Here is a 19,685-nt window from a genome sequence, read left to right on the forward strand (position 1 = left end):
TTCAAGTTTAGTTTCAAGTTACCATTTTACAGCGAGTATGCCTGCTGGTAAGAAGAAAGTCGTGATTTTTAAACGGGACCAGGAGGCTCCAGTCTCCGTCCTTAAACTCCGTTCTCAGCGCCCAACGACTCCTGGACTGAGGCGGGGTCTGGGCGGGGCGGTTGGTCTCGGGGAGCTTCTTCAGGATCCCCGCGGTGGAACAGAGGCGGGCGCTAGGGCCAGAAAAGACCTGCAGACGTCGGACGAGGCCGCTTCCGGGTTCGGCGGGCCGTCAGCGGCCCGGGTCACGTGAACGCGCCGTCACGTGACGGCGTCCGTCGGCGGGGCTTATGGGGAAGCCGACCGGGTTGGACTGCAGTGGGGCGGGGCGGGGGAGCAAGATGGCGGCGCACCTGTCCTACGGGCGGGTGAACCTGAACGTGCTGCGCGAGGCGGTGCGTCGCGAGCTGCGCGAGTTCCTGGACAAGTGCGCGGGAAGCAAGGTGAGGGACAGTGTGCTGCGCCCTCTGGGGCGGTGCGGCCTGGCCTAATCCGGCCCCTGACCGCCTGAGCTCCAGGTGTAGGAGGTCCGCCGGGGCTTCCAGGGAGGCAAGCTGGCGGTGACGGTGACTGGGGGAGAGGGGCATCCAGCCCAGAGTCCGCCACCGTGCTATCTCAGCCCCTCGCGAACCAGCTTGCGTCAGGTGCTTTTCAGGTCCAGAGGGGCCGATCCGCTGTCCACCTCCCCACAAACACTGGTACTGGTGCGGCGGGCCCGGCCCAAGAACGTAGATGGTCCAGTGTCCATTCATTGCAGCGATCCACGTGTATTTACAAATCATACCTAAGAAAGTCTGAAGCACCAACACCTTACAACCTGCTGCTCACACGGATGGTGGGAGAAGTGGTAGCTATTTGAGGTTTTAACGTGACCTTCCAAAAACAGAATTGTTTCTCCTGTTAGACGTTTATTAGCACCCACCTCATAATGGAATCAGAAACCGTAGATCAAGGAGTTTATAGGATTTCTTTTAAGTGGTATTACCTCTCCCCTCTCCGCTTAGGATTTATCAGTCCCTTTAAGTAACTTGCAGCACAACTCTGAAGAGAAAAGGAGAACTGGGGAAACTGAGGAATCAGTCGTAGAAAGAATAGGATCCCAAGGGGTAGAGTGGGTGCTAGCAGCTATTCAAGCTCAGGAAATGGTGCTGAAATCCGAATGAGATCATGGATTGTATCAGTGTCAGTATCTTGGTGGTAATACCTATTGAACTATAGTTTTGCAAAACGTTACCATTGGGGAAAACTGGGCAACATATACAAGGGATCTGTCTGTATTGTTTTTTACAACTGAATATTAATCTTCAGTTATCTTAATAAAATGTTTAAGTGAAAAGGAAGAGACAAAGAAATGACACAGAAGTTTAGCAGTAGAAATGCTCATTGATCCCAGAGCAATGGCTTTTGGGATCAAAAAGTCCTGACTCCCTTATACTATATATATATATATCTCCAAGGTCCCCTATGCATAGGGAACTGGATTCAATGTCTTGTAATAACCTATAATGAGAAAGAATATATATAACTGAATTACAATGCTGTACACCAGAAACTAACACAACATTGTAAATCAACTAAACTTCAATTTAAAAAGGTATTTGTAATACCTGTATCAGAGGTTTTAATTTTTATAATTGAATTATATGATGCTTATATATAAAATACTAGATCAAACCGTTGCAACTGGCTGTTTCCATACGGTTCAGTCTAGTCATCAATACCGTGACACAGATACATAACAAACTACAGTTCCTTCTTTCTCTTGAGGACAGCGATTAAGTCTTAACTTTCTCATGACCAACAGTAGCATCACTTGCCCTGATGCTACTTTTTTAGACCTGTAGGATATGAATGTGCTCAGGTCCAATTATAATTTTTGTTAATTCAGTGTTTGAGACCCATATTTGTACTACATATGACTACTATTTTCTGTTGATATTGTTGAAATTCTTGATATTAATTGTAGTAAAAGAATGTTTCTCCCCTCTTATAGGCAATAGTTTGGGATGAGTACCTCACAGGACCGTTTGGCTTGATTGCACAGTATTCACTACTGAAGGTAAATGAGCTACCTGGGGATTGTTGAGAGATTAATTCTGTACTTTAACAATAATAATAAGGTTGTATATTTCCTCCTGAGTAACTTGGTTTGCAAGTCTGTTTGGTCTTTATAAACACTGATGCTAATGCCTGACTAACATTTTGTATACAGTGGTCCCTTGGCCAGTGATGCTGTACTGATCCTAGTTATTAGCATTGTATTAGGTAATTGTCACCCGGTGTCTTTGATAGTTCATCCTGCGGGAGTCATTTAAACTCAGATACAATAGGAGTGACCTCGTCTTGCAACCTTGTCCTTTATACAGCTTGTTTTGGGAAATCTAAATTTTATTAACAAGTATTGATATGCATTTGCTGGGAGTGTTTATGATGTCTTGAGTCTGGATATGATATGTGAATGTCAGGGGTTTTGTTAATCTTTTGTGTATTTTCCTAGGAACATGAAGTGGAAAAAATGTTCACGCTTAAAGGAAGTCGTTTGCCAGCAGCTGATGTCAAGAATATAATTTTTTTTGTCCGACCCAGGCTAGAATTGATGGATATAATTGCTGAAAATGTGCTCAGGTATCTCTTAGAGCTTATATTTGGGCCAAAAGAGGTTGGTCCTTCTAATGGTTTTAATGTCCTGAGCTTTTCATTGCAAACCCTGTCTCTTGCCAATGCACTGGAAAGTGGTCTTTCAGATGACTAGGAAAGGCACAAAAGAATACAAGACGGAATGGGTATCTTGGGATGTTCAAACAGTTTGAGAGCGTGATCGTGACATAACTCCGTTCTTTCAGGACAGCTGAAAGTGTGGACCTGTATCAGTAGAAAGGACTCTGATTTAAAAAACAAAACCGCTAATGGTTATTTTTCAATATAGTGAACATAGTGTGCTTGAATTTCATAAGCAAAGTAAGTAAGAGCCGATTAAAATTTAATAAAGCATCCAGTCTAGAAAGGAAGCTCTCCCAGCCCAGTCTGCACTCTGTGGTACAATCGATTGATGTGGCCCCTGAAATCATAAAAGCATATGAGCTATTTTGAGAAGTCCACTGTCAAGGAGAATAGAAGTAGGAGTCAGGGATGATCTTTCATTTGAATATGAGACTCTATTACTGTATTGGTTTGGTCAAAGAACCATTTGTTTTCAGTAAGACACAGATATCCTGTTTCAGTAAATCTGAGAGCTTTAATGCCCCATAAATAAGAGAAAGCTGGAAAATGCATCAGAAATACAGGCTCTGAATCAATGCTGCTTTCCTGTGGGGGGTAGGCGGGTGGGTGAAGAGAGAGTGAGAAGGCAACTGTAGCGGTTTGGGTCTGAAAGTCACTATTCATATGTTTATCTAACCTGCATTTATTTAGTGCCAACTGTGTACCAGGCAGTGGGAATAGAGTAAGTGAAATTGTCTGTGACCCTAAGGAGCTCATAAGCTCACAAATGTTACTTCTTTTGCAGTGAAGACAGACGTGGCCCAGCAAGAGATTTCCACATTTTGTTTGTGCCACGACGTAGCTTGCTGTGCGAACAGCGGTTGAAGGATCTGGGTGTTTTGGGATCCTTCATTCATAGAGAGGAGTACAGCCTGGATCTCATTCCATTCGATGGGGATCTTTTATCCATGGAATCAGAAGGTGCATTCAAAGTAAGTTTGGCATTTTCTTTATTAAAAAAGAAAGTCAGACTTAAATTTTTGCCAAATTTATGAGCATGACAGTGTCCACGAAATTGCTTTGCCTTTTTGAAAAGAATTGAAATGTAGTTGACTTACAATGTCATGTTAATCTCAGGTGTACAGAATAGTGATTCAGTATTTTGGCAGATTATATTCCATTATAGGTTATTACAATTACAAACTAGTAAATTTGCCCCTCCCCCCACTGGTAGCCACTGGTTTGTTTTCTATTTCTGTGAGTCTGTTTCTGTTTTGTATATACATTCATTTGTATTAGTATTTTAGATTTCACATATGAGTGATATAACAGTATTTGTCTATCTTTGTCTGACTTACTTCACTAAGCATAATATTCTCTAGGTCCACCCAAGTTGCTACAAATGGCAATATTTCATTCTTTCTTATGGCTCAGTAATATTCCATTGTATAAATATACCACATCCTCTTTATCCATTCATCTGTTGATGGGCACTTAAGTTGCTTCCCTGTCCTGGCTATTGTAAATAGTGCTGCTATGAACATTGGGGTGCATGTATCTTTCAAATTAGTGTTTTCATTTTTTCTGGATATATACACAGGAGTGGAATTGCTGGGTAATATGGTAATTATATTCTTACTTTTTTAGGGAATTTCCATACTGTTTTCCACAGTGGCTGCTCCAATTTACATTCCCACCAACAGTGTAGGAGGGTTCCCATTTCTCCATATCGTCTCTAACATTTGTTACTTGTAGACTTTTTGATGATAACCGTTCTGACAGATATGTCGTGATACCTCATTGTGGTTTTGATTTGCATTTCTGTAAAGTTAACTATGTTAAGCATCTTTTCATGTGCCTGCTAGCCATCTGTGTGTCTTCTTTGGAAAAATGTCTATATTCAACTCTTCTACCCATTTTTTGATTGGATTGTTTGGCTCTTTGCTATTGAGTTGTATGAGCTGTTTGCATATTTTGAGAATTAACTCCTTGTTGGTCGTACTGTTTGCAAATATTTTCTCCCATTCCATAGATTGTCTTTTGGTTTTGTTGATGATTTCCTTTGCTGTGCAAAAGCTTTTAAGTTTAATTAGGTCCCATTTGTTTATTTTTGCTTTTATTTCTTTTGCCTTGGGAGAGTGAACCAAGAAAATATTGCTGTGATTTATGTCAGTGTTTTGCCTGTGTTTTCTTCTAGGAGTTTTATGGTTTCATGTCTTACATTTAGGTCTTTAATCCAGTTGGAGTTTATTTCTGTATATGGTGTGAGAAAATGTTCTAATTTCATTCTTTCCCATGTAGCTGTCCAGCTCTCCCAGCACCACTTGTTGAAGAGACTGTCTTTTCTCCACTGTATATTCTTGCCTCCTTTGTCATAGATTGACTGTGATGTGTGGGTTTATTTCTGGGCTCTCTATTCTGTTCCATTGATCTATGTTCTGGTTTTGTGCCAGTGTCACACTGTTTTGACTACTGTAACTTTGTAGTATAATCTGAAGACTGGGAGGGTTATACCTCCAGCTTGTTCTTTTTTTCTCAGGATTATTTTGGCAATTCAGGTCTTGTGGTTCCATGTAAATGTTAGGATTATCCATTCTAGTTCTTTGAAAAATATCCTGAGTATTTTGATAGGGGTTGCACTGAATCTGTTGATGCTTTGGGTAGTACAGATATTTTAATAATGTTGATTCTTCCAATCCAAGAGGATCAACAATATTTTTGTGCATTCTTTTTTATTGAAGTATAGTCAGTTTACAGTGTGTTGTGTCGATTTCTGGTAACAGTATTGTTTTAATTTGCATCTTCATGATTACTGTGAAGCTGAGCCTCTTTTCATATGTTTATTGGTGTTTAAGATTTTTCTCTTTAGCAGATTACTTGTTCATTTTCTTTGCCCATTTTTTCTTTTTTGAGGAATTCTTTATATATTCTGAATACTAATCATTGTGTATGATAAAAGCTGCAAATATCTTCTCCCAGGCTGTGGCTTCCCTTGTAACTTTAATTTTAATGTCTTTTATCATGTAGACATTTCCAATTATAAAGTAGTTAATTTTTTAAATAATGGCTTTATTGAGACATAATTTACATACCATAAAATTCACTCTTTTAAGGTGTGTAATTCAGTGGTTTTCAGTATATTCACGGAGTTGTGTAACTGTCACCAGTGTCTAATTTTGGAACATTTTTATCTCAAAAAGAAACCCCCTGCCCATTAGCCGTCACTCCCTCCAAAAATGTCCTCATGGCTTCATGGCTTGAAATACCATGTGAAATTCCACAGGTGCAGAATAGGGGGATATTAGTACAAATAATCACCCCACTGCCACCCCATGTTAGAGCGGAAATGCAAGGTTAACATCTGTCATCACCTTTTAAGTCTTTTTATAAAAGATGGAATTATAAAAGGAGTGCCTTTGTCTTTTAAAACTTTTTCAATAAAAAAAAAAGAATATTATTTTGAGAGATGTTCCCTAATTTTTTTTTCTTGAGTTTTTAGCTCTGCTCCAGTCGGGAGTTTTAAGTAATTTTTCAAGAAAGTGTGTCTTTGGACGTTCTTGGTTTTGATGTGTCACAGTCTGAAATGTTAAAATCACTAGACTTGGAAGAGCCACTGGACAGACTTTCAGTAAAGACCAAGCGCAGGATCTTTGCAGGGACAGCCCTCCTGTCCTTGGGGCAGAGTGAATGAGAGCTCCACCCTCTCTTCCATCATCTGGCCAGTGTCCCCTCCCACCTGGCTTTGGAGGCTAGAGACACACTGGGAGGGTGGGTGAGGGGTGTCTGGTACAGTGTTCCAATTTTAAAGTATGAGTGGATGATGATTGTTTAAAAAAAAAACAAACCAAACTATTTCCAGTAATAAAAGCTAACATTTATCAAGCACTTACTGTATGTTTCAGGTGCTGGGATGAAATATTTTACATGTGTTTTTCTCATTTAATCCTTATACTGTGTCAAATATACTCCCTTCTGCAGAAGAATAAATTAAGGCACGAGAGGTTATCTAACTGGCCGGGGGTGCCAGCTGGGAAGTAACACAGCCGAGGTTCAGATCAAGACAGTCTGGAACCTGTGCTCTTACTTACCAGCTTCAAAACTGAGTCTCTTCATAAATCAATAAAAAATGTTAAAAAACAAAAAGCAAAACTGAGTCTCTCCTCTCACTTCCCACCTGGTTTTGTATGTATTTTTTTTAGCATTTTTTTCCTATGCAAAAAAGCATAATTTTATATCCTTTATAAAATTTATTTTCTGAAAATGAGATCACACTCTAAAGATTGTTCAGCTGCCCCTTTTCATTTCTCAAGATGTTATGGCCTTCATTTGTGTATCTGAAAATCTGCTCATGTTCTTTGTGAAGACTGCCAAGTATTCTGTTGTGGGGTCATCTGGTATTTAAGGGGTCAAAGAATATGTGCATTTTACGAGTGTTAGCACGTGGCCCTCCCACAGTGTCCTACCAGACTGAGAGAACCCATTTGTAGTTTATTCAAGAGCTGATAAACTAAGAAGAACGCTCTTCTTCCAGAAGGCTGTGCCCTGGGAGAGTAGCTTCCCTAGCTGCACCCCGATGGCAGAGCTGTCGGCCTCACAGCCTGGGCTGCCAAACAGCAGCTTTGTGAAATGGGCTCAGGTCCCCAGCTTCCCCAGCAAAGTGGGGAGTCAGTGGAGATGGTCTTACCCGGTGACCACCGGATCCCAGCGCCGGACAAACCCGGGCCCCCCTGGGCACCCAGCTGACCGTGCCTGACCATAACCGGCCCTTCCTCCCTACCCGCAGGAGTGCTACCTGGAGAGTGACCAGACCAGCCTGTACCACGCAGCCAAGGGGCTGATGACCCTGCAAGCTCTGTACGGCACGATCCCCCAGATCTTTGGGAAAGGAGAGTGCGCCCGGGTGAGAAGTGGCAAGACGGTTCTGGTGGGGAAGGAGGGCCTCCCAGGACGCAGAAAGGGGGGAAACTGTTTACAAACACAGTCAACTCTTTTTCAGGGGGGGGATTCACCTGCTTGCTAAAATTGATCTATAGCCCCGGAATCAATATTCACAATGCTTGGCGGACATGCCCAGAGCGGCAGTGAGTTGACTTGTCCAGTGTGCGTGTTCCCAGCTGAGATCAGATGGACCTACCCCCTGCTTTCTTGTTTCAGCTCATACAGTACACAGGCGTCCTTTTTGCCACTACATAGTGCCGTGCGCTACTCAGTGCCACCTTTTTTTTTTTTTTTTGCATTTTTGTGCTTTTTTTGTTGATGATTTTGCTGTTCAAAGTGGCCCCCAAGGGTGTTACCGAAGCAGTGTCTCGTGTTCGGAGCGCAGGAAGGTTTGTGATGTGCCTAAGGGAGAAACCACATGTGTTAGATGAGCTTTGTTCAGGCGTGAGTGATAGTGAATCAACAGCGTGTCTTTAAACAGAAACACACATTAAACAAGGTTGTGATATATATTGATCAGATGATGGAAGTGTTATAACCAGAGGCCTGTGGGACCCTAACCCTGCACTGCCCCTCAGAGCAGTGGTTCAGTATCGCTGTCACGGTGACTTTATAGCCCAGGACTACTGGGAATAACAAAACAAGACTATCTGGGTTCATGCCTCGTTGGGAAGTAGTGGTTCCTGTTGGCTAAAGTGTGAAGTGTTAGAACAGCGGCCGACAGTGAATGCTTTTCTGTATTTCTTATCAATCTCACCTTCCACGGTTTTTCTCCCCTTTTTTACTTTTTTGATTGTCTTTCCATTTTTCAGTCGAATTTTTTAATGTCCTGCTCATTCCCAGGACAGTCCCACCTGATCCAATGTTTTGTTTCCAGCAAGTGGCCAATATGATGATCAGGATGAAGAGAGAGTTCACAGGAAGCCAAAACTCAATATTTCCCGTCTTTGATAACCTCTTGTTGCTCGATCGGAACGTGGATTTGTTAACGCCTCTTGCCACTCAGCTGACGTATGAGGGACTCATTGATGAAATTTATGGCATTCAGAACAGTGAGTAAAGTGACATCTACTTTTACTAATAGGAAATCTGATAAAAATACCCAAAAGGCCATTTGTTTGTTTTTTAAAAGAAGGCTCTTCCTTTCCAAATAAATCAGAGAATATTTGAAAAAAAAAATTAAAATGCTGACCTTTGACCTGCAGATGCTAGGATTAAGCGACCTCTGAGCAAACCGCTTGGTGGGTCACACCGGGGCTGGGCATTTTAGGTTGTTTGGGGTTTTTATGGTAATAAAAGCATCTGTATACATAAAGATTTTTTTGTATACCATATTACTTTCTTTTTCTGCATTCTCTGATGCAGGATTTTTTGGTCAAAAGGTGTTAACATTATAAGGCCCTTGGTTCATATTGCCAAACTTCTTAGAATTAAACCAGCTCATGTGCCACAGGCAGGTCATGAGGGCATGTGGGGTGTTCCCGAAATGGTAACTAAATTGGTTTGGCAGGAACAGAAGTGGGAGAAGAGGGTTAAGGCTACTTATTGGAGGAGCTGGATACCTTGCTGAGAGACGTGGCAGCTTATTCTCCAGCGGGGTGGGCAACTTCTGTAAAGAGCCAGATAGGAAATATTTTAGGTCCTGCAGTGCCTCTGTGGAACCTCACTTCCGCATTGTCATGTGATGGCAGCCCAGAGGAGATGTAAAGAATAGGGGTGGCTTTGTGCCGATGAAACTTTACAAAAACGGGAAGTGGGCTCAAACTGGCCTTCAGGTGATAGCTTTCAAACTATTTTGGACAATAACCCATAATAAGTATATGTAAATCATGATCCAGTATATACACACATATTATATGTGTGTGTGAAACTGATGCAAAATTTTATTTAAAAACAAAAACTTTCCCTACTCCATGTGATGCACTGTAGTACTTAATGTTTTAGTTGCTGTTTTAGTTAGTTATTTATTTTTAATGCTAACTGCAACCCACCAACTTGATTTTATGATCCACTAATGGGACACGACCTCCAGTTTGAAAAACACCAGAAGATAATGGGGAGATCCTTGTAAATTTTTTGAAAAGGTGGTCTAATCTGTGAATAAGTTTAGGAACTGGCCATTGGTGCAGTGATTTACATAGATGCCGCCGAAGAAAAGTAGAACCATGATATTAATAGTAAAGAGTCACTGCATCCTGTACTTGGATCGTGGGAAAATTGAACCCTCAGTGTGGAAGGCCATTTTTTCCTGAAGCCGGCTTCCCTGCTCTCCTCAGTTGGAAAATGCTGTTTTGTGCCTGGCACTTAATTGGTTCTTCCAGTAAATGCACACAGAGGCTTGTTCCCCTCCCCGGTTGTTCAGGTTACGTGAAGTTACCTCCAGAGAAATTTGCACCTAAGAAGCAGGGCGATGGTGGTAAGGATCTTCCCACGGAAGCAAAGAAGCTTCAGCTGAATTCTGCGGAGGAGCTGTATGCTGAGATCCGAGATAAAAACTTCAATGCAGTGGGCTCCGTACTTAGCAAGAAAGCCAAGGTGATCTCTGCAGCCTTTGAGGTGAGACGGTTTGGTCAGCATCCCGCTTCTGTAGGTCACGGGCTGGACCGCCCATCCCACCCAGCATGGCAGGAAGAGCTGCCAAAAGATGCAGCCACTAAGTGGGGCTACAGTTCTCATCCCGAGAAGACTGCAGACTCAGCTGCTGGAGGACCCAAGGTTTTCTTTTAAAACTCTTTCCCAGACCCATGAGAAAGGTGTTAAGTTTTTCTCCTTTTGCAGGAGGAAGGGGTAGTGTTTGCCGTTTACAAACTTTCACCATACACATTTGTTTTACATTTTTTAAAATTATTTCCTATCTCAACTTAAGAGGAAGCCAGCTGTACTATAAATTACAGACCCTCTATAATGGAACTGGCAGTTTGGGCCGAAAGCTCCCAGGTTAGCGAACATGCCCGCGGTAGGTGATAATGACAGTGAAGTCCCAGCAGCCCCAAGCTTTTAAACTGGCGGCACCATTATCACCTTCCTGCCTCCACTTGCCCAGCCACTGGTTTATTCTTGGTTAGGCTCATTTTTGAAACATGGGAATTCAGTAAGATGATGAACTCTGCATATTTAGTCTTTGGAAACATAAATTGGGAGAATTTTTGAAGACTGATTTTTCTACTGAGTATGTATTTCCAGGTTTCATCTTTCCTGGGAATTATATTCGTTAATTGATTTTCTTCAAGTTTCTGACGTTATTTTTGTCTTAAATTACTAACTTTTGCCAAAAAGTTTTTCTCATTGCTGAGCAGGAGTCACTTTATTCATGGACAGTATTCAAGTCTGAGGTTCAGCAGTAAGAATGGATTTTTTTCTATCATGGAGGAAACTTGTTTAGCATCCCCTCTTAACATAATGTTTTCATTTTCATTTTTTATACTTGTTTTTGAGCTATCTTATTGATTTTCCACATTTTTAAAAAATTCTTTTTTTGGTAAGGGTGTAGGTAATTAGGCTTATTTATTTATTTATTAATGGAGGCACTGGGGATTGAACCCAGGGCCTTGTGCATGCGGAGCACATGCTCTACCAGTGAGCTATACCTTACCCCCCGACCCGTTTCAGTTTTTAACTCAGAAATGTTTGTTAATAACCTAGCGCTGACCTCACAAATGCTAATCACGATACATATGCCCTGGCGCCTAGGAAGACAGAACCTGGAACATTTGCTCCCTAAAGAAGTACTAATGCGGTAATCAGGCACAATGAGCTTATCTTTTCTGCTTTTCTATCTAATGTTGGAGGTCCGTTTGGCCTGATTTATTTGTATTCCCTTCTTTCTTTCGAATTAACGTACATTAAATGTCCTCTAAGCAATACAGAAACAGAGCACTTAAAAATAAAATACCTTCCCCGCGCGATGATTCTGCTGTTTTACATTTCAGGAAAGGCACAACGCCAAGACAGTTGGGGAAATCAAGCAGTTCGTTTCGCAGCTGCCCCACATGCAGGCAGCGAGAGGCTCACTCGCCAACCACACGTCGATTGCAGAGTTAATCAAAGATGTCACTAGTGAGTATCGCTGGGAGTGGGCACGCTCAGCGGGGCTGGCTTGCACACACAGCGTTAGACCCCTCGGTCGTTGGCACCACCGTGCTTCCTTGGGAAGGTCAGCTCTGATTTAATGCTGTGATTCTCAATGTTAATTAAGGACACATGTTTATGGTTAAAAACTTTCTATTTGTAGTTGACTCAGTCTTTTTTTCATTATTAGAATAATATGACAAAATATTTGGACTAGCAAAGAGAGAAAACAGTTCTTCCATAAATTTGCTTTCATAACAAGGCAGTTAATTTTTTCAGTCTGTTTTTTTTCCCTGTTGTTAAGGATTACCTAATTAGAACGGCATAATGTTTCTGTTTTCATTTTTGTTTTTCCCTTGAAGACTGTGTGCAGAATTGGTAGAGAGCACACGTTAAGGATTTGAAAGAGTTTGGAAGACGTATATTACAACAAAGATAAGCTTATTCATTAAAACAGAGGCTGTAGAAGCCGAGGAGGAGATTGTTCAATGCCTTGTTTGATAAAGTATACTTTGAATCTTAAATAAAACACTGTTGGGAAATCAGTCCTTTGTTTTCATATTAACGTGTGGATTACCATGTCACCCAAATCTGGGTGGCAGTTGTGTTTCCTTAGGGGCACCCGACCCACAGTGGGTGATCAGTGTGTTAATAGAAGTGGAAATCAGGTGAAACTGGGTTGGCTCTGATGATAAAGGTGAAATGCTCTTGGGAAATCAGCTTTCACTGATAATGAGGTAAAATTCTTTAGATCTTATGTGAGTCCTAAGGACGGCAGAGGGGTCCAGTGGTCAGCTATCTCTAGATATAATTTAGGAATCCAAGGTTGTAGCATTTTCCATGCTTCTAAGAAGATTCTTTTCAAGTGACAATTTGAACTTCATTTACTTTCTTTTTTTCGGGTCTTGTTTCTTAATCATGCTCTGTGTATAAAAGCATTAACATTTAATTTCTTAGTTACAAATTTGCCAATTCTATTTTAGCTTCTGAAGACTTCTTTGATAAACTAACAGTGGAGCAGGAGTTTATGTCTGGAATAGATACTGATAAGGTATGTGAACAATAAAACTGTTCTAACAAATAATTGATATCTTATCAAACATAAGATTACAGCGAGAAGAGCAATTGCTTTGATTCCCAGGCCTTGCCTACATATTTTTAAGGGCAAATGCAAAATGTATAAATAGAGATTTTTATCAAGTATCAAATATTTAAGATGATGTTCTGCAGTGCACGGAGAGGTGAGACCCAGCCCCTAAAATCAGAGATTTTTAAGGGCTGTCATAGATAAATCAATAGATATGCTTTCTCAGGGAGTTGTATAGTTCCTTTAGGTAGCCACCTCTATGACTACATTTAAAGCTATTCAATTTATGAAAAGTCCCATCTCCTAAAAAGATTCCTGCTACTTTATGCTGATAAATTCCTGCTGTTATTAAAGTAGACTGGGTCACACACCCCAGACAGGCAGCAGCCTCTCAGGAGGTTGTCTGTAGGGACAGAAGAGTCCAGACAGGCCTTAGGATTTCCCGAGCTTGTCCTCCCAGTCTCTGGTGTGTTTGCGTGGTGGCAGGGGCTGGAGGAGCTACTTTGGAGAGGGTTTAGGGAAAGTGAAAAAAGAGTGAGCTGTTCTCCCACGCATCTCCTTTATTTGACTTTGAAAACTATTTGTAAATACCAAGTTCTCTAGGTCCCCAAACTGATCGCTGGTACCTGTGTGTCCTTGGTTTCCAGGTCAACAGTTACATCGAGGATTGTATTGCCCAGAAACACCCGCTGATCAAGGTGTTAAGACTAGTTTGCCTCCAGTCCGTGTGCAATAGTGGGCTCAAACAAAAAGTTTTGGATTATTACAAAAGAGAAATCCTGCAGGTCAGTATATTTTTGTAAATTACTAACTTACCAGGGGAGAAAACATCTTTTTAAAAAACTGCTATTTTGGTATATTGTTTACACTGTCTTTTAAATGTTTTGCTACCTGAAGGGGTTGTCCTTGGCATTGATCATTGTTTATTGTGTTTGCATAATAACAACAGTAAATGTTTCTAGAGTATTCACTCTGTACCAGGCTCAGCTGGAAAAGCTTTATATACGTATTCATTTGTTTAAATCCTCACAATAGTGCTCTGAGTTAGAAACTGTTACCACTCCCATTTTATAGATGATAAAACCAAGGCACAGAGTAGTGCTGTAGCTTGTCCAGGGTCACCCAGCTAGGAAGGGGCAGAGCCAGCGTGAAACCCGTGCCCTTGCTCCAGACTGTTCGATGGAGGAAGGGAACTTTCGCAAATTTCTGGTATCAGTTCCTTAGCAGACTTACTGAAATCAAGCCTCTGCTACTTTATAATAAGGAAAAGCCCACTATGGTTTTTGAAATCCTCCTCTTTGTTTAAAAATGTCTTGGCCACTATTTATTTGCTATCACTAGTGACCATTAAATAACGTTATTGTTAAAATGAAATACTCATTCACGCTTTTTTCTTAGCCTTTTTAAACATTACCCAAACTGCACGTGCATTTTCATCATGTAGCATTCAAATAGAGCAGAAGTACACTGTGCAAAATGCGAACCTCCCTGCCTCCCTCCCACCCCGACCCGTTTCCCTTCCGCGATGGGACCAACGCTGGCAGTTCAGTTTGTGTGATTCCAGGTTCCCTTTGCGCTTAAGTACAGAGAATGGTTACAAACACAGACCGTGGGGTGACACCAACCCCAAGACCGAGCCGTGTTACTTACTAGCTGTGTGACCTTGGGCAAGTTATTTAAACTTCTCTGTAAAATGGAGGTAATAATAATATCTACCTTGAGGGGTTATAGTAAGAACGACTGAGTTAACGTTTATAAAGCACTTAGAACAGCCCCCCACATAGGGAGTGTTTTGTGTTGGCTACTACTCTTATTACTACAGCTTATTTTTAACAGAAATAAAATCCTACTATACACAGTATTCTATTACTGTATTTTCCTGTCCTTAGAGAATAAATCCAGAAGATCTTTCTTATCAGGATGTATATACTGTCTCGTTCTTTTTTTAAATAGCTAATTATATCCGATAGAAAAATATACTATAATTTATTTGATGCTTAAGTTGGGTCCATAAATTCTTTTTTAAAATATTGTATTTATTTATTATTGCATTACTTAATTATTTTTTATTTTGGCAGGAGGGGGAGGTAATTAGGTTTATTTATTTTGGAGGAGGTACTGGGGATTGAACCCAGGACCTTGTGCATGCTAAGCTTGCACTCTGCCACTTGAGGTATACCCTCCCCCCCATAAATTCTTTCAAGTAAAAGTTTAAAGTAAAAAGTTGCATATGTCGTAGCAAAAGTAACTGCTTTTGCTTTAAAGTAAAAACCTTACATCATTCTTTGAGACAGTGAGCCGGACTCATTGTAACTTGCCCGCAGTTGTAGGGTGGGCTTCCTCGCTGCCCAGCCCTGTGCCCTTGGACAGTCGTTGCCTGGACTTCAGTAACGTGCCCTGAAGTAAGAACCTGATTGATCTGTTGCCAGTGCTCTTTTTCTGAAAGTCGCAGAAACCTTTTTCCTGATTTGACATCAAGGCCAAACGACTTCTCTTGCAGACTTACGGCTATGAGCACATACTGACCTTACACAACCTGGAGAAGGCGGGCCTGCTGAAACCACAGACCGGGGGCCGAAACAACTACCCAACCATCCGGAAAACCTTACGCCTCTGGATGGATGATGTAAACGAACAAGTAAGATGCCCCTCCTCTTCTTCATCTCAGTTCCTTTACCAGTTGACACTTGATTGTGATGACGTTTGCTGCTTGACCTGTACACCCACCTTGCTTTCTAAAGATGGTCTCCTAATGTTTCTGGGAAAGTCATGCATTCGTGTGTTGGGTCTGTTAGAATCCCAGCAGGAAGCAGAGGATGCTCTCACAGTGGAGGTATGAGGAGAGTTTTATAAAGATGTGGGGTGGACCAGTGTGGGGCAGTGCAGGGGGCATCCCTTACCAGCCTAGGCCTGAGGGCAGGGACAGGGAGCTGTTCCAGAACCTGGAGAGAAAAGCTATGTGCAGAGCTGCCCAGACGAGGGACACAGCCAGCCTCCAGCAGCGTCACAGAGAGGAAGTCAGGGCATCGAGACCCCGGCCGCACCCTGCCGTCCACGCTCCAGTTTCCATGGGGGAGCATGTGGGTGCGGAGCCCATAGGTCCGCCTCCTGGGCATGGAGCACAGGGGCGGGGTGCAGAGGATCTGGAAAGGATCCAGAACAAAAGTAAAGCTAGCAGTGAAAAATCCAATTCCCTCCACATCCAACTCCAATTTCCCCTCAGCCACTGTAACCAGTTTTTAATCTGGTCCTTCCGGAAGGGTTCTATGTCTAGACTAACATTTTTACACAAATGGTGCATATTCTAAACTATTGGTCTCCAAAGTAGCATGCTCTTTGCTTTATATTTATTGTTTATTCTAGTCTTTCAAAATTTCATTTTTCGTATTTTCTTATTTTCCTTTTTGGTTTTTCTTTCTTTTTTTTAATGATCTTTTTTTTTTCTAATTGAAGTTTACAATGTTGTGTCAATTTCTGGTGAACAGCATAATGTTTCAGTCATACATACACATACATATATTCCTTTTCATAGTCTTTTCCAGCATAGGTTACTACAAGAAACTGAATATAGTTCCCTGTGCTGTACAGAAGAAACTTGCTGTTTATCTATTTTATATATAGTAGTTAGTATCTTTTTCATAAGGGACTTTGTTAGGCTGCCTCTTGCCACAAAAGCTAATAATTAAAGTCTCCTCTCTCAATAGAAAAATTGGATTATTTTCCCCAGTGGGACTATCGATTGCCTCAATTCCTGTGTTGTACAATGTAAATAATATATGAGTTCTGCTCTCATTACTGCGTGGACCAGCCTCTCCCCACCCTGCCCACTGCTTACCTTGAAGAGCCTTCTGTGACCTACCCCAATCTTAAGTTCCTTTTAATTGCTACATAGTGGGTTTTTTGTATAAAAATAACTAGTACTTTGATTTTAACTATTCTTCAAGTTAATCTATAAATTCAGTGCAATCCTAGTAAAAGTCCAACAGGATTTTTTTTCTACTTGATGTTGACTTTTTTTTTAAATTCTTTTTTATTGAAGTGTAGTCGATTTACAATGTTAGTTTCAGGTGTACAGCAAAGCGATTCAGTTATACAGATACATACTTTTTTTTTTTCAGGTGCTGCATAATGGTTTTGCTGATATACCTTATTTCATGATTTGACAGATTTCATTTTTTGGGGGGTGGGGTAGGTAATTAAGTTTTTACTTATTTATCTTTAGTGGAGGTAGTGGGGATTGAACCCAGGACCTCATGCATGCTAGGCATGCACTCCGCCACTGAGCTGTACCCTCCCCCTGATTTGACAGATTTTTAATGATAGAAATTCAGGTCGTTTTCTGTCTTTTGCTGGTACACAGTGTTGCAGTAATACGTTTGTGCTTTGGTCTTTTCTCCCCTGGAGTGAGTAAGGGCCCCTCTGTGTGATAAATGCTTAAAAGTAGAATTGCTGGGTTCCAGGTCGTAATTCTCAGCTAGAGAGTGCCACTTCACCCTCCAAGAACTTTCTTGCCAAACCAAGTAATAATTTTTCATCTTTAGTACCTAGAGATGCCTTGAGTGGCTTTTCAAGGTTTGAGTCAAAAATGAACCCCTGGCTGCTAAGAACAGAGCCCAGCAGGGGTGGATTGGAGCAGAATATTTGGATATTGAGCAGGATATTTGGGGGGTTCGTTTGTGTTTCTGCCTTCAAAGCCAAATCCAGTATTTCTGGATTGCCCCCAAAGCCACAGGTAGGTACTCTGTGTCTCTCTCTACAGGCTTTTTCCCTCTGATTGTTTAACAGAATCCCACGGACATATCCTACGTGTACAGTGGCTATGCCCCGCTCAGTGTGCGGCTGGCCCAGCTGCTCTCCCGGCCCGGCTGGCGGAGCATCGAGGAAGTTCTCCGCATCCTCCCGGGGCCCCACTTCGAGGAGCGGCAGCCACTGCCCACGGGACTGCAGAAGAAACGTAAGTCCGTGGCCGTTATCCACAGATAATTACGTACTGCTAGTGTGGTTTTCGTGTATTGTGCAATTGCTTTGTAAAATACGTTTGTAAAGTACTTAGGAGTCAGAGTCTGATAGACTTCTCTTGTCAGTAGCTTTCTGCATCTGAACTGATGATCTGAGAAGTTAGAAAAAACACTGAGATCAAAATCATGTTCCTGAGTGTCAAATGAGTGGTCTGTACTGAGACATGTATGACTTTTTTTCCTTATGAACGATGCAGTTTTTTCTTTAAGAGGTAGGATAAGATGCATTAGTAATAAATAATTCTTAATTCTGCAATGTTCGAATTTTAGGTCAGCCAGGAGAAAACCGAGTCACTCTGATATTTTTCCTCGGGGGTGTGACCTTTGCTGAAATTGCTGCCCTGCGGTTCCTTTCCCAGTTGGAAGATGGAGGTACCGAGTATGTAATTGCCACCACTAAACTGATGAACGGGGCCAGCTGGATAGAGTCGCTCATGGAAAAACCCTTCTAGGGCGTTCAAAGTAGACTGACAAGGGAACTGCGGAATAAACTGCTCCTTTGAAGAAGGTGCTGGAAGGAAGTACAGCCCCGTAAAGGAGTAACACCAGAATGTAGAATTGCCGTTGGGGTCAGCTTCTTAAATTATGCTGTTTTCTCCTTTCTGCTTCTCTTTTGTGTCCCTAATTTCTTAAAGAAAGAAGAATGGAAGAGAATCCACCTGGGTAAAAGAAATGCCAGTTTTTAACGCTCTGAAAATCTTCATTAGGGACCTCTGGAAATATTTAAGGATGTTGGGGATGGGTAATCTGTACAGCTGCACAGATGGGGTAGTTCTTAAGAAAGCAGGGACCAAGTAGGTAAAAATGAAAATAAAAGGGGAAAGTCCAACCCCTAATAAATAGTGCTGAATTTCTTGAAAGCACGTCATGCCCAGGGCAGCGGCTAAGTGCTGTGGCCTAGCGCTGCTGCGATCACGGAGGTGAGATTTCCTCTTCTGCAGAGCTGGTACCCTCAGTGTCACCAGTCTCTGTCTTATCTAGTTATTAAGGCAAGTTGTGATGCCTTCCGTTTTCAATTCTTGTTTCTATAAAGTAGGAGGTTTGGGGGAGCTTCTTTCCCCAGAACAAAGTTTATGATCTCTCTGATCCACCACCACGTCAGTGTGGGTCCCCTACTGAGCAAGGGCTTTTCCTACTGAGGAGCGTAATAGTTAGGAAGCGGCTTCCTGAGAATGTAACCATTCAAAGACACTTTCTTAGTGCACGTGATATTAACTCCAAGACATTTCAGTGGTAGAGGCCGGCAGTTTTCTTCACTGCCCATCGTGGGCCCCACCAGCCAGCAACTTGGCCTCCTCAGCATCTTGCAGCTCCCTCTCCCCACTGCTTCCCCAGCCGTCCGCGGCCTCTCCACACTCGGCCTCTCGCGTTCATTTTGCTTGAAAACACCCAGCTCCGTCTCAGCCCCTGGTCTGGTGACCTCATCCTCCAGCAGCCAGAGCTGCCCCTCCCTGCCAGGGATGGCCAGGCTGTGGGACAGAGGACTGTGGGTGCTGGTGGCAAGTTGGAAATCTCCCTCCTGCTCCACCCCGGCATCTGGAGGAGTGGAGGCCAAGAAGGGGACCAAGTCGATGGTTTCGTAGCCCTTGCCCAAGTCTCCACACAATTAGCTGCTCCCCTCTTTGCCCGGGGCGGGTGTCCCTCTGCAGGTGTCATTTCTATTGTTAATTAGTGCCCGTACCTGTTTCCCTCACTTGTTTTCATTAGTGGAATTCTGTTAGCACACGGTGTGTTATATGAGTGAAGGAGAAATTGTGTATTTTTTACCAAGAATCTCTTTAATAAAAGAATGAGGGGTAGAAGTGGGAATATTTAAAAGATTAGCTTCTCGTGGC

General features: G+C 42.1%; 1 protein-coding gene and 1 non-coding gene across 2 annotated transcripts; one reads left to right on the top strand and one right to left on the bottom strand.

The window, feature by feature from the left end:
• The first annotated feature begins 329 nt into the window (after positions 1–329).
• Positions 330–19,652, top strand: VPS33A (VPS33A core subunit of CORVET and HOPS complexes). The gene is made up of 13 exons (XM_010969681.3): positions 330–482; positions 2,033–2,098; positions 2,537–2,664; positions 3,545–3,731; positions 7,523–7,639; positions 8,555–8,729; positions 10,040–10,233; positions 11,607–11,733; positions 12,729–12,796; positions 13,480–13,617; positions 15,333–15,470; positions 17,618–17,786; positions 18,121–19,652. The coding sequence occupies exons 1-13, from the start codon at positions 330–332 to the stop codon at positions 18,300–18,302; spliced, it is 1,842 nt and encodes a 613-aa protein (XP_010967983.2). The 3' UTR covers positions 18,303–19,652.
• On the bottom strand, positions 11,197–11,273 carry TRNAA-CGC (transfer RNA alanine (anticodon CGC)). The gene has a single exon. It is a non-coding gene; the product is annotated as a tRNA-Ala (tRNA).
• Positions 19,653–19,685: the final 33 nt, after the last annotated feature.

The sequence above is a fragment of the Camelus bactrianus genome, chromosome 32 (assembly GCF_048773025.1).
Source record: "Camelus bactrianus isolate YW-2024 breed Bactrian camel chromosome 32, ASM4877302v1, whole genome shotgun sequence".
NCBI lineage: Eukaryota > Metazoa > Chordata > Mammalia > Artiodactyla > Camelidae > Camelus > Camelus bactrianus.

What these genes read in the sequence shown, in the direction of transcription:
- VPS33A (XM_010969681.3), top strand. Translation starts at nt 330, where the DNA reads ATGGGGAAGCCGACCGGGTTGGACTGCAGTGGGGCGGGGCGGGGGAGC. An exon ending in AATCAGAAGGTGCATTCAAA is followed by an intron (nt 3,732 to 7,522) that starts GTAAGTTTGGCA and finishes CCCTACCCGCAG; the next exon opens with GAGTGCTACCTGGAGAGTGA. An exon ending in ACAAAAGAGAAATCCTGCAG is followed by an intron (nt 13,618 to 15,332) that starts GTCAGTATATTT and finishes CTTCTCTTGCAG; the next exon opens with ACTTACGGCTATGAGCACAT.